General features: G+C 38.8%; 1 protein-coding gene across 10 annotated transcripts in view; it reads left to right on the top strand.

Moving 5' to 3' along the window:
• The first annotated feature begins 428 nt into the window (after positions 1-428).
• CFAP91 (cilia and flagella associated protein 91) overlaps positions 429-21,109 on the top strand; it is a 130,567-nt gene continuing 109,886 nt past the window's right edge. For 7 of the 10 annotated variants that reach the window (XR_009502929.1, XR_009502927.1, XR_009502928.1 and 4 more), the window contains exons 1-5: positions 429-669; positions 14,438-14,514; positions 15,018-15,175; positions 16,154-16,237; positions 17,337-17,393. Coding sequence is in view for 6 of the 10 variants with exons in the window: in XM_059921037.1 (XP_059777020.1) it covers positions 546-669; positions 14,438-14,514; positions 15,018-15,175; positions 16,154-16,237; positions 17,337-17,393 (500 nt within the window). In the remaining 4 variants the exon portion in view is untranslated. Of the gene's footprint in view, positions 670-965; positions 1,111-14,437; positions 14,515-15,017; positions 15,176-16,153; positions 16,238-17,336; positions 17,394-21,109 lie in introns of all 10 variants that reach the window. The other 3 variants (XM_059921040.1, XM_059921039.1, XM_059921041.1) reach the window with 3 other exon arrangements.

The following is a 21,109-nucleotide window of genomic DNA, read 5'->3' as shown; positions in this document are numbered from 1 at the left end:
ATGGCTGCAGGATTCAAGCAGCAGCCTTTTCCCCAGCCTGCGGGCCCCTGGCCTTGACCCTGGCGGGCGGCTAAATGCTCGTGGCTTGGTCACGGGAGTTAAGTGGGAAGCGAGGCCGTTCCTCTCCCTTCCCTCCTCCCCTCCCCTCCCCAGGCCTGCCCTTCTTTCCTCCTTTCTCCCTCCCTCTTCCGCCACACCTCACGCTCCTCTCTTCCGCGCACTTTCCGGTCCTTATGCTCCTGCGCCTCGCCCCACCCCACCCTTGTCATCACTCGGCTCCTCCTCCACCACGCCCGCCCCGCCCCTCCCTTCACGAGCCCCGCCCCGTAACTTCGCTCAGCCCCGCCTCTCCTGCTCCTCGCCCCGCCCCTTCCTTGTTGTCACTCGGCTCCTCCTCTCTCACGCGAGTGCCGCCCCTCTCCTCTGGACTAGCTGTGTGTCCTCGCTCAGCCCTCGTTCCTCGCGGGGGTTACTATAGCTACACTGCACACAGTATTTCGGTCTCCGTAGTCGGTCCTGGCTGGCCGCAGGGAAGAGCCGGCACCATGAGTCACGTAGTGACCATCGAAGAGCCCCAGGCCAAGCTGCAGGTGTCTCAAACCCGGTGCGGAGGGAGGTCGGGGCCCTGGGGCAAAGTCTCTGCCAATCGAACATATGATTTCCTATACGGTAAGGGCGGCTCCAGACCTCCCTCCTGAGTTGCCGACTCGTGGGCCAGGTGGGCTTTGAGACGGTGGGACCTGGCCGGGGGCGCGGCGGACAAAAGACGAACCTCAGGACGGATCCTTTGCCCGCGGTCGTCTTCTGTTGGGTGGGGGCAGCTCCAAGCCCCCCAGATGGTGACGCTCTCGGGGAACGGGGGGGCGGTGGTGTGTCTCGGAGACCGCAGGTGCGCTCTGCATCTCAGAGCACTGAGCGGGAACACCTGACTCTTCTCCACCCTCTTTTTCTGATAATTTGCACAGCCTTAAGCAATCGTCCTGAATCCTGTTCCTGGCGTTCTGACTTGGAGATTCACTCAACACTCCCGCATGCAAACTGCATAAAATGCCCAAAGAGAATGACCTTCCGGCTTCCATTCCCTGGGCAACTCCAAATTTGGCATTCTAGGTAAAGAAGGGCCAGTTTATCTCATCTTTGTTTTGAGGTTTCTCTTTTTATTTAAGCTTATTCTTATCCATCAAAGTGTTGCTTATAAACTAGGTCCACTAGGTCCTTTGGGCCAGTAAAGCCCCAGTTTATTTTAACGACCTGATTGTTCATTTATGTTCTGTCTCTTCTACTGGACCATAAGTTCCCTGAGTTCTTTAAGTTCTTGTTCTATACATTTTTGTAGCCTTCTCCGCACTTATTCCAGTGCTGGTACATATGTTAGGTGCTATGTAATTTATTATGAATTATTTGAATTATTGAATTTACTACTAAAATAATTATAATAAGTAAAGCATGATTTTTTCCAGTTTTGCCCTCATCACCCTACTTTTAACCACGTGTTATTTCCTCTGGGAATCCCAGGGTCTCCTTTGGATGGGAATCTTTAGGGTAGCCATTTCCTGGTGTTGGGAATGTGTAATGATTGCTTACATTTGTATAGTACTTTAGAGTTAACACCATTCTTTTATAAATCTTACCTCATTTATATACCATTTTGCATTTAACTTGACTTTAATGCTTTGTATCTCTCAAGTGTCTCACTCGAAGTGCCCACAATACTTTGTCACTTCCCTGAATCTACATTTGTTGATGGATTAGTAGCTACACTACTGCCCTGCTAATTAAAGTCTTTTAAATATGATATATTTTTCCTAGCTTTCAAAAATATTTTAAAATACTTCTTGGGTTTATCAAGAGCTCTTTCCTCCTTTCTTTCCCCCCAGAATCTGCAATTGATTATAGTTTTCCCAAAAAGTAATCATCATATTTTGGGGTTTGAAACACTTCCTCATCGTCACCATTACTTTGTTGTGACAACTTCCTGTGCTTCTTAGAATTATTTTTACAATATGGGTAAATTGGCTGAGGGGCTGTTTCATGATTTCCATGGAAAAATTTCCCCCATTAAATTCATGGGCTTTTGATAACATTAGGCCTGGGAGCCGAAAGGATTGGTGTTCAAATCAACTGCGAATCAATAAGTTGCCAACTTATTTATTTTTTAATAAATTTCTTTGAAGTATGGTTGACTTACAGTACTGTGTTAATTTCAGGTATACAGCAAAGTAATTCAGTTATTTATATATATAGTTCAGATTATTTTCCATTGTAGGTTATTATATTTAATTTACAGTAAATCCTTGTTGCTTATCTATTTTATGTATAGTAGTTTGTATCTGTTAATCCCATACTCCTAATTTATCCCTCCCACCTCCCTTTCCCCTTTGGTAACCATAAGTTTATTCTCTATGTCTGTGAGTCTGTTTTGTATGTAGATTCATTTGTATTATTTTTCAGATTCCCCATATAAGTGATATCGTACAATATTTGTCTTTGTCTGACTTACTTTGCCAAGTATAATATTCTCTAGATTCATACATGTTGCTGCAAATGGCAATATTTCATTCTTTTTCTATGGATGAGTAATAGTCCAGTGTGTGTGTGTGTGTGTGTGTGTGTGTGTGTGTGTGTATATATATATATATATATATATACCACATTTTCTTAAGCCAATCATCTGCTGATGGGCACTGGGTTGCTTCCATATTTTGGCTGTTGTAAATACTGCTGCTATGAACATTGGGGTGCAGGTATCTTTTCAAATTAGAGTTTTCATTTTTTACAGCTATATACCCAGGAGTGGGATTAGTGGATCATATATTAGCTCTAGTTTTAATTTTTTAAGGAACCTCCATACTGTTTTCCATAGTGGCTGCACCAATTTATACATTCCCACCAACAGTGTAGGAGGGTTCCCTTTTTTCCACACCCTCTTAGGAATTTATTATTTATAGACTTTTTCATGATAGCCATTTTGACCACTGTGTGGTGATACCTCAGGGTGGTTTTGATTTGCATTTCTTTAATAATTAGTCATGTTGAGCAGTTTCTCATATGCTTCTTGGCTATCTGTATGTCTTCTTTGGAAAATGTCTATTTAGGTTTTCTGCCCATTTTTTGATTGGGTTGTTTTTATTTATTTATTTATTTATGGCCACGTTGGGTCTTCGTTGCTGCATGCGGGCTTTCTCTCTTTGCAGTGAGCAGGGGTTACTCTTCATTGTGGTGCGCAGGCTTCTCATTGCGTTGGCTTCTCTTGTTGTGGAACATGGGCTCTTTGCGTGCAGGCTTCAGTAGTTGTAGAACATGGGCTCAGTAGTTGCGGCACACGGGCCCTAGAGTGCGCGGGCTTCGGTAGTTGCAGCACGTGGGCTCAGTTGTTGTGGCATGCAGGCTTTAGGGCACGTGGGCTTCAGTAGTTGTGGCACATGGGCTCAGTAGTTGTGGCTCGCGTGCTCTAGAGTGCAGGCTCAGTAGTTGTGGCACACAGGCTTAGTTGCTCCATGGCATGTGGGATCTTCCCTGGACCAGGGATCAAACCCGTGTCCCCTGCATTGGCAGGTGGATTCTTAACCACTGCGCCACCAGGGAAGTCCCTGTTTGTTTTTGATATTGAGTTGTGTGAGCTGTTTGTATATTTTGGTTATTAACCCTTTGTTGGTCACATTGTTTGCAAATATTTTCTCCCATTCCGTAGGTTTTTTCAGTTTGTTGATGGTTCGCTTTACTGTGCAAAATCTTTTAAGTTGGATTAGGTGCCATTTGTTTATTTTTGCTTTTATTTCTTTTGCCTTAGGAGACTGATCTAAGAAAATATTGCTACAATTTATGTCAGAGGATATTTTCCCTATGTTCTCTTCTAGGAGTTTTATGGTTTCATGTCTTATATTTAGGTCTTTAAATCATTTTGAGTTTATTTTTGTAAATGGTTTGAGGGAGTGTTCTAATTGCATTAATTTACATGTAGCTAGCTGTCTAGCTTTCCCAGTACCACTTGTTGAAGAGACTGTCTTTTCTCCATTGTATATTCTGGCCTCCTTTGTCATAGATAAATTGACCATAGGTACATGGGTTTATTGCTGGGCTCTCTATTCTGTTCTGTTGATCTATGTGTCTGTTTTTGTGCCAATACCATGCTGTTTTGATTACTGTAGCTTTGTAGAATAGTTTGAGGTCTGGAAGGGTATGTCTCCAGTTTTGTTCTTTTTCCTCAGGATTGCTTTGACAATTCTGGGTCTTTTGTGTTTCCATATAAAGTTTAGGATTATTTGTTCTAGTTGTGTGAAAAATGTTATGGGTATTTTGATAGGGATTGTATTAAATCTGTAGATTGTTTTGGGTAGTATGGCCATTTTAACAATACTGATTGTTCCAATCCAAGAGCATGGGATATCTTTCCATTTCTTTGAATCATCTTCAGTTTCCTTTATCAGTGTTTTATAGTTTCCAGCATACAGGTCTTTCACTTCCTTGGTTAGGTTTATTCCTAGATATTTTTTTATTGATGCAATTTTAAATGGGATTTTTTTTTAACTTTCTGATATTTAATTGTTAGTATAAAGAAATGCAACAAATTTCTGTATATTCATCTTGTATCCTGCTACCTTGCTGAATTCATTTATTAGTTCTAATAGTTTTTGTATGGATACTTTAGTGTTTTCTATATAGAGTCTCATGCCATCTGTAAATAGTGACAGTTTTACTTCTTCCCTTCCAATTTGGATACTTTTTTATTTTTTTTCTTGTCTCATTGCTATGGCTAGGGCTTCCAATACTATGTTGAATAGAGGTGGTGAGAGTGGGCATCCTTTTCTTGTTCCTGAATTTAGCTAGAAGGCTTTCAGCTTTTCACCATTGACTATTATGTTGGCTGTGGGTTTGTGGTTTATTATGTTCAGGTATGTTCCCTCTATACCCACTTTGGTGAGAGTTTTTATCATGAATGGACATTGAATTTTGTCAAATGCTTTTTCTGTGTGTATTGAGATGGTCATGTGGTTTTTGTCTTTCCTTCTGTTAATATGGTGTATCACATTGATTGATTTGTGTATGTTGAACCATCCTTGCTACCCTGGAATGAATCCAACTTGATCATGGTGTATGATCCTTTTTATGTATTGTTGGATTTAGTTTGCTAATATTTTGTTGAGGATTTTTGTATCTATATTCATCAAAGATATTGGCCTGTAATTTTCTTTTTTGGTAGTGGCTTTGTCTGGTTTTGGTATCAGGGTGATGGTAGCTTCACAGAATGACTTTGGGAGTGTTCCCTCCTCTTAATTTTTTGGAATAGTTTGAGCAGGGTAGGTATAAATTCTTCTTTGTAAGTTTGGTAAATTCCCGAGTGAAGTCATCCTGACCTGGACTTTTCTTTGGAGGGAGTTTTGTTTCGTTTTGTTTTTTAAGTAGAGTTAATTTACAATGTGGAGGGAGTTTTTTTTTTTTAAATTACAGATTCTGTTTCACCTCAATGATTGGTCTGTTCGAATTATCCGTTTCTTCTTGGCTCAGTTTTGGCAGGCTGTATGTTGCTAGAAACTTGTTCATTTCTTCTAGGTTGTCCAATTTGTTGGCATATAACTGTTCACAGTATTGTCTTATGAGTTTTTGTATTTATGTGGTGTCAGTTGTTATTTTGCCTCTTTCATTTCTTATTTTATTTATTTGGGTCCTCTCTCTTTTCTTCTTGGTGAGCCTGGCTAGAGGTTTGTCAATTTTGTTCCTCTTTTCAAAAAAAAAAAAAACAAAAACAAAAGAACAGCACTTGGTTTTATTGATCTTTTCTATGGTTATTTTATCTCTATCTTATTTCCTCGCTGATCTCTATTATTTCCTTCCTTCTTCTGACTTTGGGTTTTGTTTGTTCTTCTTTTTCAATTTTTTTTTTCCCCTGATATCAGCTGTTTTCCTGTGGGCTTTTCCCAAAGCAGACCTTGAGGTAAACGTTCATAGGCTACTACTTTATTAAGAAGTACAATCCAAAAGAAACCAGAGATAGGGAAATGTGACTGAGACAGGGAATGTCAGAGAGAAAATAAGACTTATGTGTTACCAGGGTGATTACCACAAAGTTTGTATCAAGTAAAAGTAAAACCATTTTTCTGAGAAGCAGTATGTGTTACTTTGCCTATCAATAATCCAGCCCTGGAGTGGAAGGAGAATTTACCTGCTGGCTTCTGTCTCTCTTTGGTTAAAACCTTGGTTTATGTCTCCTCAGTAAGAGACATGCGAAGGTGATATGCATTTCCCATGGATTTGCACCTCTCCAGGTCACAGAGAAAAACTAAGGGGAAGGTGAGGGACACTTGGTGCAGACATGAGGTAAAGAGACACTGGGCTGTGCCTGCTGCTTGGACTGCAGCTTGGTTGAGCCAAAACAGAAATTGTTGCTGTGGTTAGTTGGTAGGAAACAAGTTGGCAAGAGCTCCAGACATCTGCAAATTACAAGTTTAGGAAATCATGTAAATGAAGTGGCTGATCCAAACATACCAAAACCAGAACCGAACAAAACAGCACTTCTCTTCCCCACACTGTCCTGCCTTTTTAATTATTACCTCCCAGAGGGAAAACTTTTAATTCTTTTTAGCTCTTTCTTCTCGTATTTCGTAAAATATTCTTTTCATCTTTTCTTAAAAAAATTTTTTTAATTAAAATTTTTAACCATTTAAAAAATTTAAGTTGAATTAATTTACAATGTTGTGTTAGTTTCAGATGTACAACAAAGTGATTCAGATACATATATATATATATATATATATATATATATACACACACACGTATATACTTTTTCAGATTCTTTTCTTTTATAGGTTATTGTAAGATATTGGATATAGTTTCCTGTGCAATACAGTAGGTCTTTTTTGTTTATCTGTTTTATATATAGTAGTGTGTATATGTTAATCCCAAACTCCTAATTTATCTCTCCCCTCCCCTCCCACACTATCCCCTTTGGTAACCATAAGTTTGTTTTCTACGTCTGTGAGTCTGTTTCTGTTTTGTAAATAAGTTCATTTGTATCATTTTTTTAAGATTCCACATATAAGTGATATCATATGATATTTGTCTTTCTCTGCCTGATTTACTTCACTTAATATGATAGATAATCTCTAAGTCCATCCATTTTGCTGCAAATGTTATTATTTCATTATTTTTTTATGGCTGAGTAATAGTCCATTGTATATACATATATATATATGTGGGGTGTGTGTGTGTGTGTGTATATATATATATATATATATATATATATATATATATACACACACACACACACACACACACACATACACACACAACATTTTCTTTATCCATTCATCTGTTGATGTTCATTTAGGTTGCTTCCAGGTCTTGGCTATTGTAAATAGTGCTGCTATGAACTTTGGGGTGCATGTATCTTTTCAAATTAGAGTTTTCTCCAGATAAATGCCCAGGAGTGGGATTTAAGGATCATACGGTAACTTTATTTTTAGTTTTTTAAAGAACCTCCATGCTGTTCTCCATAGTGGCTGCACCAATTTACATTCCCACCAACAGTGTAGGAGGATTCCTTTTTCTCCACACCCTCTCCAGTATTTATTATTTGTAGGCTTGTTAATGATGGCCATTCTGATGTGAGGTGATACCTCATTGTAGTTTTGATTTGCATTTCTCTAATAATTAGCGATATTGAACATCTTTTCATGTGCCTGTTGGCCATCTATATGCCTTCTTGGAGAAATGTCTATTTAGGTATTCTGGTCACTTTTTATTGGGTTGTTTGTTTTTTTGATATTAAAGTATATGAGCTGTTGGTGTATTTTGGAAATTAATCCCTTGCTGGTAGCATCATTTGCAAATATTTTTTCCCACTTTGTAGGTTGTCTTTGTTTTGTTTATGGTTTCCTTTGCTATGCAAAAGCTTTTAAGTTTAATTAGGTCCCATTTGTTTATTTTTGGTTTTGTTTCTATTACTCTAGGAGATGGATCCAAAAAAAATATTGCTATGATTTATGTCAGAGTCTTCTGCCTATGTTTTCCTCTAGGAGTTTTATAGTATCTGGGCTTACACTTAGGTCTTTAATCCATCTTGAGTTTATTTTTGTATATGGTATTAGAGAATGTTCTAATTTCATTCTTTTACATGTAGCTGTCCAGTTTCCCCAGCACCACTTATTGAAGAGATTGTCTCTTCTCCATTGTATATTCTTGCCTCCTTTGTCATAGATTAATTGCCTGTAGGTGTATGGGTTTATTGCTGGGCTCTCTATTCTGTTCCATTGATCTGTATGTCTGTTTTTGTGCCAGTACCATACTGTTTTGATTACTGTAGCTTTGTAGTATAGTGTGAAGTCAGAGAGTGTGATTCCTCCAGCTCTGTTCTTCTTTCTCAAGATTGTTTTGGCTATTCGGGGTCTTTTGTGTTTCCATCCAAATTAAAAAAATTTTTTTTCTAGTTCTGTGAAAATGCCATTGGTAATTTGATGGGGATTGCATTGAATCTGTAGATTGCCTTGGGTAGTATGGTCATTTTAACAATATGGATTCTTCCAATTCAAGAACATGGTTTTTCCATCTGTTTCCATCTGTTTCATTCTTTCCATCTGTTTGTGTCATCTTCAGTTTCTTTCATCAGTGTCTTATAGTTTTCAGAGTAGAGGTCTTTTGCCTCCTTAGGTAGGTTTATTCCTAGGTGTTTTATTCTTTTTGATATGATGTAAACAGGATTGTTTCCTTAATTTCTTTTTCTGATATTGCCTTGTTAGTGTATAGAAATGCAACAGTTTCCTGTACATTGATTTTGTATCTAGCAACTTTACCAAATTCACTGATGAGCTCTAGTAGTTTTCTGATAGCGTCTTTAGGATCTTCTATGTATAGCATCATGTCATGTGCAAACAATGACAGTTTTACTTATTCTTTTTAATTTGGATTCCTTTTATTTATTTTTCTTCTCTGATTGCTGTGGCTAGGACTTCCAAAACTGTTCAATAAAAGTGATGACAGTGGGCATCCTTGTCTTCTTCCTGATCTTAGAGGAAATACTTTCTGCTTTTCACCATTGAGTATGATGTTAGCTGTGGGTTTGTCATAGATGGCCTTTATTATGTTGAGGTTGGTTCCCTCTGTGTCCACTTTCTGAAGAGTTTTTATCATAAATGGGTGTTGAATTTTGTGGAAAGCTTTTTCTGCATCTGTTGGGATTATCATAGTTTTTTATCCTTCAGTTTGTTAATATAGTGTATCACATTGGTTGATTTGCATATACTGAAGAATCCTTGCATTCCTGGGATAAATCCCACTTGATCATGGTGTATGATCCTTTTAATGTATTGCTGGAATCAGTTTGCTAGTATCTTTTGTTTTTTAATTTATTTATTTTATTCTTTTAATTTTTTTTTGGCTGAGTTGGGTCTTCATTGCTGCGTGCAGGCTTTCTCTAGTTGAGGCGAGCGGGGGCTACTCTTCACTGCAGTGCTTGGGTTTCTCACTGCGGTGATTTCTCTTGTTGTGGAGCACAGGCTCTAGGTGCACAGGCTTCAGTAGTTGTGGCTTGCGGGCTCTAGAGTGCAGGCTCAGTAGTTGTGGTGCACGGGCTTAGTTGCTCCGTGGCATGTGGGATCTTCCCAGACCAGGGCTCAAACCCATGTCCCCTGCATTGGCAGCCAGATTCTTAACCACTGCACCACCAGGGAAGTCCCCATTCTATGTCTTTTGATTGGAGTATTTAGTCCATCCATACTTAAAGTAATTATTGATAGGTATGTACTTACTGCCATTTTAAACCTTGTTTTCTGGTTGTTTTTGTAGTTCTTCTTTGTTCATGTATTCTTTTTGTTTTTCCTTTTGTAGTATTCTTGAGTTCCTTTCTTTTTGGTTTTTGTGAATCTGTGTTTTTTTTTTTTTGGTTGCGTTGGTTCTTCATTGCTGCGTGCAGGTTTTCTCTGGTTGCGGTGAGCGGAGGCTACTCTTTGTTGCAGTGCGTGGGCTTCTCGTTGTGGTGGCTTCTCTTGTTGCAGAGCACGGGCTCTAGGTGTGCAGGTTTCAGTAGTTGTGGCACGTGGGCTCAGTAGTTGTGACTCGCGGGCTCTAGAGCAAAAGCTCAGTAGTTGTGGAGCACGAGCTTAGTTGCTCTGCAGCATGTGGGATCTTCCCGGACCATGGATCGAACCCATGTCCCCTGCATTGGCAGACAGATTCTTAACCACTGCACCACCAGGGAAGTCCCCCTATTGTATGTTTTTGATTTGTGGTTACCATGGAATTCAATTATGTTGACCCACAACTATATCCACTTGCTTTAAATTTACACATTCTAAAAGATCTACATTTTTATACTCCCCTCCCCCACATGTTGTGATTTTCATGCCCTATTTTACATCTTCATGCTTATCCTTTTACTGTTAATTGTAGTTATAGTTGCTTTTACAAAATATTTTTTAATCTATGTACTGGCTTATTTAAATGATATTTAATCCTTTCATATATTTGCCTTTCCTATAGTTTCTTGCTTCTTTTCTGTTTAGAGAAGACCCTTCAATATTTCTTTTAGGGTAAGTTTAGTATTGCTGAATTCATTTAGTTTTAGCTTGTCTGAGGTATTTTTAAATCTCTCCTTCTATTCTAAATGATAATCCTGCTGGGTAGAGTATCCTGGGTTGCAGTTTTTTCCCTTTCAGGACTTTGAATATACCATGGCCCTCCCTACTGGCCTGCAAAGTTTCTGTAGAGAAATCAGCTGATAGCCTTATGAGGTTTTCCTTGTAACTAACTCTTTGTTTTTTTCTTGCTGCCTTTAGAATTTTCTGTTTATCTTTAACTTCTGCTGTTTTAATTATGATATGTCTTGGTGTGGGTCTGTTTGTGTTCATCTTGTTTGGGACCCTCTTTGCTTCCTGTACCTGGATATCTGTTTCCTTATTTAGGTTTGGGAACTTTTCAGCCATAATTTCTTCAAATACATTCTTGATCCCCTTCTATCTCTCTCTCTCTTCTCCTTCTAGAACCCCTATTATGTGTAGGTTGGCATACTTCATATTATCCCATAGATCTCGTATGTTGCCTTTATTTTTTTCATTTGTCTTTCTGTCTGCTGTTCTGATTGAATAATTTCCATTATTCTATCTTCCAGATCACTTATTCATTCTTCTGTGTCATTTAGTCTGCTATTCATTGCTTCTAGATTGGTTTTTATCTCAGCAATTGAATTGTCTAATTTTGATTGGTTCATCTTTATAGTTTCTAGTTCCTTGTTACAGTGATCTGCATTTCTATTGATAATCTTTCTTAATTCCTTTAGCATTTTTATTACCTTCTTTTTGAACTCAAGGTCTAGTAGACTGGTGAGGTCTGTTTCATTATTCGTTATTTCAGGGGATTTCTCTTGTTCTGTTGATTGGAAATAGTTCCTATGCTTTTTAATTTTACTTAACTTTCCCTGTCTATGAATTTAGGAGAAAACAGCTATCTACTGTGGTCTTGAAGGGGTGTTTTTATGTGGGATTGACCCTGCAAAGATGGTATGTCTCCAGTATTTTTGGTGCAAGGGCTGGTTTTGGTATGGATGCCAGCCAGATTTTTCCTCAGGGTGTGCTTGTCGTTACCCCCTTGATAGGAGGTGTGCTTGGTGTTGTCATATCTAGAGCCTGTGCTGGATGTGAGGCAGGGCTTCCTCTCTGCTCCGTGACTGTCACCGTACTTTTGGGGGTAGGGCCTGCTCCCCAGTTGTTGGAATAGTTGGCCTGAGGGTTGGGTTCGATCAGGCTCTGTAGCCCTTGAGTGTGCATCCTGCCCCAAGGGAGGTAAATCCTGAAGCAAATGAGGCCTGTGTGGTCACAGAAGACCTGTGCACCACCTGTGTGGGCATCCGTGGTTCCACTCAGAAGCAGTCCAAGTTCACGTCCCTTTCTCTGTTGTGTTCATCCCAGATCTAGTGCAGGGCTGTGGTGTGGAGTGGATGGGGTTGGGGCATTTGCTAGGCTGGGGCTGGCAGTCAGGTTGTGGTTGCAGGAGTTGAGCTGGCTGCTTTGCTGCCTGAGATCTGGGCTGCCTCTGTGGCAGTCTTTTCCCAGGACCGTTCTTCCCAAGATGTAGTGCTAAGCTGTGGTGTGGAGTGGGCGGAGGCTGGGCGCTCTTGCTGGGAAATGAACTGCTGCATACCCCTGCCCAGGGCCTGTCTGCCCGAGATTCAGTACTTAGCCCCTTCACACTCTTGTGGTGCCACCAGGTACACACGCTGACAATTTCTGCCCAGCTAGACCCACTGCCCCTGTGCGTGCACTTATAATGGGCTCTGCAGGGCCCCCCAACCCCGATAACCTCCCAGGCCCTCTGATCTGTCTCTGCATAGCTAGACCAGGTCTCTGCCCAGATCTCATGCCAAGCTGTGGTGTGGACTGAGTGGGGCTAGGCCATTCGCCCATTTGGATTGGGAAGTGCGGTGAGGTGGCAGCCACCAGTGCAAGGCTCTCTCATCCCTGATTGTTAGCAAGCCAGCACACGTGCACTCCTATCGAGTAGAGTCTAGGCTTCTTCAGTCTTTCTGTCTGTCTCAGTGAATTTCCCAGCAGGCAAGGGGGCTTTACTCCTCTGTGCAGGAATCCCAGGAATTGGATGCCCAAACTGTGGCTTGATCTGCTCACTCCCCAGAGTGAAGGTCCACCCATGTGGACCTTTTCTTCCTTTCAGATCCCTCCCAGGGTTGCAGGTCCTGATCCGATACCTTTTTTTCCCATCATACCCAGTTACATGGAGATCTTTATTGCAGCTTTGGTTGTATAGCAGTTCTTCTGCCAGTTTCCATTGAGAATTGTTCCACATGTAGATATATTTTTGATGTGTTTATGGGGGGAGGTGAGCTCCATGTCCTCCTACTCCACCATTTTGATCCCCTCAGTTGCTGACTTCTTGAAGCCTTGGTTTCCTTTTCTATAAAATGGAGGCCTAGTGCCGACCTCATTGGGTTTTTTGAGGATTAAATGGAATATTGCACATAAAGCACTTAATAACTGTCTAGGAGTAAGCAAGTAATGACCTGGTGACTGCTATTACTTGGGCATCTCAGAGACCTCTCCATTGCCATTTGAGCACTGATTTTGAGCACAGTTTTAGGCTATGTTGTAGAATGTGTAGTCACAAATCATAGAGTATTGTGTCATTATCTTTTATAGATGTAAAAATGTTCCTGTAGATGTCATGTCTCCACACTCCTTATGGAAATAAGAGGAGAATGGTTTATTATTTATTGTTCAGACTTAGGAGAAATGTGGGTTAAATTAATTTCAGTTGACCAGCACAATTGCAACTACTGACCCAGTGATATCGAGTTGAGAAGTGATGGAAACTGGGCTGATTAGGAATGAAGAGACCAGATTTTATGGCCTCAAATTATAGGCTACTGAATTTGAAGACAGAATGAATGCACCTGTTTAAACAGAAGAACGACTATAGCTTCAACATCTCTGATACATTGGAAATAGTATAGGACAAAGTGAAATTTCTACATACTCTTATTTTAAATGATTTAAAAGAAATCACTGGGTCAGTGGCTGCAGTTGTGCTGTTCGTGTGCAACTGGGTAACTGAGGAGTCATTAGGTTCTGGAAATTGACTTACATCATCTAAATTCAAAAGAGATTTATTTCTAAATCACAATACCAATTTAATAATTTCTGTGGAGAAATATATGTTACCAAGATGTCTAGACTAGTTGGTCAGGGTATTTGTTTCTCAAGAGATGTCTACTTGATAAATCAAGTCTGTATCTGAAGGTTGCTTGTGAACTTAATGTCAAATTGTTTGATTTTAAGGGGTAGTATAATCAATCATGAATATTCTTTGTCACTTTAGAGATATATCTAACAAACCCATACTTATAGCAGCAGGGCAATCTTTTTTGAACTGGGAGAAATAACTTAGTCCCATCTTAAGGGGTGAATTCTAAAAATAGCTGATCTTCTTTATCTCTTATTAGAGAATGACATTTTCTTACCCTGTCTACCAGTTATGGGTGATAGAGTTTAAACTCAAACACTGTTAAGAGTTTGTATCTCTCCTGTGAACTGAATATGGGAGATAGTGTCCAAAGTTATTGTTTCTTTCCCTTGGAAATGGGTGTTGTGTGTATATACATGGTCTTTCTTCTTGCAGTATTTCCAGGACTATCCAGACCCAGAAGGCGGTTTGTTCATAGGAGAGAAGAGAGCCTATTTAGGCTATGGTGCTTGAAAACACGTTCAGCCTTCTTTTTGCATTCTGATTCTATTAACTGACTTTGGAATACACAGAAAAGAAATGCATCTCATAGACCCTCACTGGTGGTAGAGTAATAAGGCTATGAGCTGCTGCAGAGTTAGGCAATATCTAAATTTTCTAATTTGTTTTCCAATTAAGAAATTATATTTCTTTACTATTCTCTGCCTAGGAGTAGATATGTTCTATTCCTTATACTACCTTATTGTTTATTTCACAGATCCATTGTTTATCATGTCAAGTGAGAAAGACCACAGCCAGGCAAATATTCAGGCCACCCTGATTCGAAGCAAACTGGTAGGTCTTATTCATCCACTAAGGCAGCCTAATGGACCTGAACCATCTAGTTTGGCTAACTGCGCTGATCAGATTGGCTAATCACCAAATCTCCACTGGATTTTATATTCTGCAGAGATTACTTTGCCACGATTACCAGGGGACAAAGTATCTTAATACTTGTGGCCCAATGTGAGGATTAACTAACTAATAGTGAATAAAGGACTCATTATAACCTAAGTTATTTCAATGAGAAAAGTAATATATGCCTGTGTTGAAAGAATTCAAAGAGTACAAAAGCTTACATGGTATAAAGTAAATGCTACCCTTAGCCCTCTTCACATAATCATCCATTAGCATCAGTTTCTTGAATACCCTTCTAGAGATAGTCTATGCATATACCAATAGCCTATGTCATATACACTGTTTTGTGCCTTTAAAAAGTTTGCAGTAGTAAAATACTTTAGAAAATCTGATGATATAATTTTGTCCTTTTTTCCCCTGCCTTCCTGTCCTAACATTAGAGAAGGGTTCCCAGGTATAGAACCATGTTCAGTAGCCTGATTCATTATCCAAGATATTCTGTGTATTGGAGCAAGGCAGATCCTGTTCCATCATTCATCAGTCAGGACTGGAAGGGACATGAGGAGAGACACAAAGAAGCCCTCCGGAAACTTGCTGTGTAAGTGTCCGGTAGCTTCAGCTGCTACTCATGTTTTTAATGAATGCATTGTTCTTCTTAAAAATTTTATTTATTCATTCTGTATTGTTTAAAAATGTACAGGGACTTCCCTGGTGGTCCAGTGGTTAAGACTTCACCTTCCAATGCAGGGGGTGCAGGTTCGATCCCTGGTCAGGGAACTAAGATCCCACATGCTTTGTGGCTAAAAAACCAAAACATAAAACAGAAGCAATATTGTAACAAATTCAATAAAGACTTTAAAAATGGTCCACATCAAAGAAAAAAATCTTAAAAAAAAATATACAATTGTGATGTTATACCTAGACCAGTTGAGCTCAAATTCTCTTTCTTAAGCCCTTTGACCAAAACAAGCCTGATTCAGGAGCAATGGTTATAGGTTTATTGGTCAGTAGATGTTCTCCAAAGGTTGGAGTGCATATGTATATTAAGTGATAACTTACCACCAAAGGTAGAAGTGAATGCGTTTATTGTTTCTTTGATTCATCTTAGAAATTGCAAGTGTACTTTTCTGCTAGTATCCAAATACACTTTTTGGAGACTTGCAGCCAAGGCACCTTCAGAGACAGATCTCTTGAATTGCTTATTCTTTTAAGGGATATTTACAAGTTCATACCTAGTAAATTTCTTTTAAAATGCTACCTTACAGCCTAGACATAAAACTTCGTTTTTTAAAATTTTGTAATTCTCATGTGCCATTAACTAAAAGTGGGTAGTTTCGTATGTGAGATTTCGTAAGTCTACTCATTTATTAGCTTTCAGTTCTACTTGTTGGCTCCTGGTTTCCTGGCTCAGGGAAAGTAACAATTCTAGTCTGAGATGTAGGACAGTAAGATGCATGTTATAGAAGACTTTGCTCTCAGTCTGAGCTACCCTGTGTATCCCCTACTTTATAGACATATAAATATGAATTGGAAATTATATGTTAGACTTGAATAATGTTTTCCTGCTTCGTTTTAGAACTGACACTTCTTTTCAGATGCCTAAAGAAGTTTATGAAGATCCTGATGTTACTGGAAAGAATCGCTATAAATATTTTGAAAGGTAGAAAATAATTACTGTGAATATGAGCCCTAATATTATTAGAGGCCACTTTGTAATAATGATAGCAGCTCTCATTTTTAAGTGCATGCAGTGTGCCAGGCATCACTTTATAAGTGCTTTACGTATACAATATCAATTTTCAGAACAGAAATATAGGATAAGATATATTATCCCCATTTTACCAGTAAGGAAGCTGAGACCAAGAGAGGAGAAGTAAATTGCTCAAGGTCACATAAATAGCAAGTGGTAGAGTTGGGGTTCCAACTAAGTCTGCCTGACATTAGAGGTACTAATTACAAATAAGAATGTATATTTGAGAACAAAATGAAGTTGTCAAATGAAGTGAGATAGAGCAAAAAGACACCATGACAGCCGTAGTGCAGGGGAAAGTGTTAAAAGAGAGCAAATAGGTGAAATATGCTCTCTCTGTGTGAATGTTGCCAAAACCAACATGGTCAAAAGATTCACTTTGTATCATTTGTGAGTAATACTGATGTGATAATCATACACTCAGATCAGATTAAAATAAGATGAGGATTTCCCTATAGGTCCTGAGTTAGCAAAATAGTCTTGATGTTATATCTACATAAGCTCATTTGAGAAAAGTAAACTTGTAGTCCACATTATGCTGATTTTTTTTCAGAGAAATGTTAAATTCTTAACATACTACACTCAATTTCTAGATTTTTTGGGGGAAATTTTTTTAAGTAAATCATTGGGAATTTCAGAATATCTCAGGGAACTTGAGAAGTTGCTGGGGACTAATGACCAGCTGAAGCCCAAGTATACGGCACTGTTTCTCAGAGTATGGCTTGTTTCCCATCTTCAGAGAACACACTGGGATGTTTATTAAAAATGCAGATTCACTGGCTCTACCTTATATCTACTGAATCTCCTGGGCTAGACCTGGGAATTTGAATTTTACACAAGAATCTTCCCACTCCCCAGTGATTTTTGTGTATGCCAAAGTTTGAGAATTACTGATATATGAAGTATTCAAACTCACTGATTTCAAGGGACAAATATTAACAATGGACGAAAGCTCAGAGAGCACACAATGCAAAAGTCCCACACATTTGTGTTTTCCTTTCTCCCCCAGGCCTTTCCTTCCATTTTATCAACAGATGCCATTCAATGTTGTTTTTGCATCAACCAGGTAAGTAACCATTATTTAAAAACTTTTTTTCCAGTTTATTTTATTTATTATTTGCTTCCATATTTGTTTCCAGAGGATAGTTGTCTAAATCAATATTTTTAAACTTTGGATCACTAACCATTAGAAGGTCTTCTAGTGGGTCATGAGCAGCATTTTAAAAAACAAAATAGAATAGAAAATAACCAAGAGCATCAGACATATTGAGGGTAGTTGTTTTTTGCTTATAACTTTTGTTTTGAATAGATACATACATATGCTCATCTAATTTTTGCTATACTCTTTCCCATGTCAATATAACTTAAAATTTCTGTAGGAGAAAAAAATCCATGGTATTCTTGAAATGAACGGGAAAAGAAACCTTTCTTAAGGTCTCAGATTTCTGAATAGAAAGTTAGATAGGGCTTGACTTTCAAACATGCATTTAAAGGATATGGTTACTCTTAATGATATAGCATCTTAGGAATAGGATATATGTTATCAAAGGTCTGTAATCCTCAATATAAGTGCCAATTATGATCCCAGTTCCCCTCTAATTTTTTAAGACTGTATATGGATACCTTTGGCTCTTACATGGATGGAGGAAAGATCCTCTGCTCTCCTCCTAGACAGAGCAACTTTGTGTATTGTCACTTTACCTGGGGACAACTGCAGACTTGTTTTCTATGAAATGCTTTGTATGAGCAAAAGAGAAGCTATAAGACAGGTATCTCCTTATAGATACCTTTGGTAATTCTTTAGAAGCAGGCTCACTGGCTCTCCTGCTTTGGAGGTCATAATCACATTAGGTCTAAAAATTGTTCAGCTGATTGTGGGGAGTTCTGAGGTCTACAGTGATGAACACTGGGCCCCTCCACTCCTTCCTAACTAATTGTGATGTAAGGGATAAAGATTTCCTTTGAGAGTTAAAGCATGACAGTTGACATTCTAGATAGTCTCTTTCTTTCTCAGAAGTTTTAAAGAATGAATCAGTAACCATCTGTGAAGTCAACTCTGGAATTCTGGCAGCATTGAGTTTCTGAGTGGTGAGGATAATTCCACTTTATGTTAGCAAGTATGGACTTGTCTGGGGACAGCTGGCCTTCTCCAGCCACACTCTTTCCATGGCTAGCTGTTGGAACCTTTACTTTGGACTCTATGTAAGCATCTTGGTGAAGAGGATAAAAAGTAATATTTTTAAAATGTTCAATAGTGGTTTCCAGTTCCACATATGACGTGCTTGGAAGTTACTATTAACTGAAGATTTTAAAAACAGACAGGCAAATACAGGGAGTAATAGCTACCCAGAACAGAGATTCATGAGTAGAAACTGCCCTGAGAACCATTCCTAGGTAGGAAAACCTGAACTGTAATTGACAAGTTGCTGGAGATTCAGTGTGGAAGACTCTGAGAATGAAAAACTCCAGGAGGACCCAGTCATGGGGGCTCCCACAATTTTGTGATTTACCTCCAGGAACTCAACCAGGTTCTCACAGTAAATATTGGAGAAAAATCCCCCCATGCTTCTGGCAGGAGGAGGGAAAAAGGAACCACTTTGAAATATGCTAGAGCACTCTGTTCTTCTTAACAAGGCCGGCTGTCAGGAGAAACTAGTGAGCCAGAGCCTAACCTGCTGGGGTATTATCAGAGCCTAACTGAGAGGGGAAGGAAATACCCAACTTCAGTCCCCTTTTGCCATCCTGCCCCACCTAAGGGGGAAGAAAAAACTGAAAAACACTTATGAAACTCATAGTCCAGATGCATAGGCTCACTGAAAGAAAGACCTAATATATGAAAATAGAATGCTTCCCTTCCCCCCACACCTTACCACCAAATTACTAAAGACCTATTTACAGTTTTTCTTACTCAGCACATCATGTGTAGCTGTAAGAAAAAAAATTACAAGGCACACTGAAAGGCAAAACCACAATTTGAAGAGACAGCATAAGCATCAGAACCAGACATGGCAGGGATGTTGGAATTATCAGAAAAGGAATTTAAAACAACTGTGATGAACATGCTAAGGGCTCTGATGGGTGAAGTAGACTTCAAGCAAGATCAAACAGGCAATGTAAGCAAAGAGATGGAAATTCTAAGAAAGAACTAAAAAAAAAAATTGCTAGAGATCAAAAACACTGAAACAGAAATGAAGAATTCCTTTGATAGGCTTGTTAATAGACTGGACATAGCTGAGGAAAGAATTTGTGAGCTAGCAGATATCCATACAAACTTCTAAAACTGAAAAGCAGAGAGAACAAAGACTGAAAAATCCAGAATATCCAAAACCTGTGGACAAATACAAAGGCATAGCATACGTATAATGGGAGTACCAAAAGGAGAAGAAAGAAAGGAACAGAAGAAATATTTGAAACAATAATGACTGAAAATTTCTCCAAATTAATGTCAGATATCAAACTACAGAGTCAGGAAGCTCAGAGAACATCAAGCAGGATAAATATCAAAAAAGCTACACCAAAAAAAAAAAAAAAAAAAAAAAAGCTACACCAAGGCATATTATATTCAAACTAAAGAAAATCAGAGATAAAGAATAAATTCTGACAGAAGCCAAAGTACAAAATTACCTCACCTATAGAGGAACAAAGATAAGAATTACATCTGACTTCTCCGAAACCATGCAAGCAAGAAGAGAGAGAAGTGAAAATTTGAAGTGTTGAGAGAAAAAAAATCAACCTAGAATTCTGTATCCTGCAAAATATCCTTCAGAAATGAAAGCAAAGTAAAGACCTTCTCAGACAAACAAAAATTGAGGGAATTTGTTGCCATTAGACCTGTCTTGCAAGAAATGTTAGAAGAAGTTCTTTAGAGAGAAGGGAAATAATATAGGTCAGAAACTTGGATCTACATAAAGAAAAGAAGGACATCAAAGACAGAATAAATGAAGATGAAATAAAAACTTATTTTTTAACAGTTTATTCAAAATACTAAGACCACCAGGGCAGAAATAGAGACACAGATGTAGAAAACGGATGTGTGGACACAGGGGGGAAGGGGAGGGTAGGATGAATTGGGAGATTAGGTTTGACATAAATACACTACCATATGTAAAACAGATAGCTAGTGGGAACCTGCAGTGTAGTACAGGGAGCTCAGCTCAGTGCTCTGTGATGACCTAGATGGGCGGCATGGGGGGAGATGGGAGGGAGGTCCAAGAGGGAGGGGATATATGTATACACATAGCTGATTCACTTCGTTGTACAGCAGAAACTAACACAACATTGTAAAGCAATTATACTCCAATTTTTAAAAAAAGGAAGACAATGGAAGACAAATGGTGGGCAGTTTGTTTTTCCTCTTTGACTAATTATTAAAGGAGCCTATTCAGAAAAAAAATTAACAATGATAAGAGCAACAATGTATTTGATTATGTATGCTCGTGAATATATCATGTATATGCTTATATATAAGTGAAATGAATGACAGCAATAATAAAAGAGATGAAAGGGAGGAATGAGGATTATTTTGTTATTATAAGGTACTTACACTGCTTGAGAAGTGATATAGTGTTATTTGAAAGTGGACTTGGATTAGTTGTAAATGTATATTGCAAACTCTGGGGCAATCACTAAAAAAGTAAAAAATAAAGGGAAGTATAACTGATATGCTAATAAAGAAGAGAAAATGGAATCATATAAAACGTGGTTAAAACTACAAAAAAACAGAAAAAGGGTGGAAGATAAAATAGGAACAAAGAACAAGTGCAACAAATAGATATGGTAGAT

Source organism: Balaenoptera ricei, chromosome 4, assembly GCF_028023285.1.
Source record: "Balaenoptera ricei isolate mBalRic1 chromosome 4, mBalRic1.hap2, whole genome shotgun sequence".
NCBI lineage: Eukaryota > Metazoa > Chordata > Mammalia > Artiodactyla > Balaenopteridae > Balaenoptera > Balaenoptera ricei.
The sequence above is the reverse complement of the archived record's forward strand: the minus strand, read 5'-3'. Positions and strand labels throughout refer to the sequence as shown.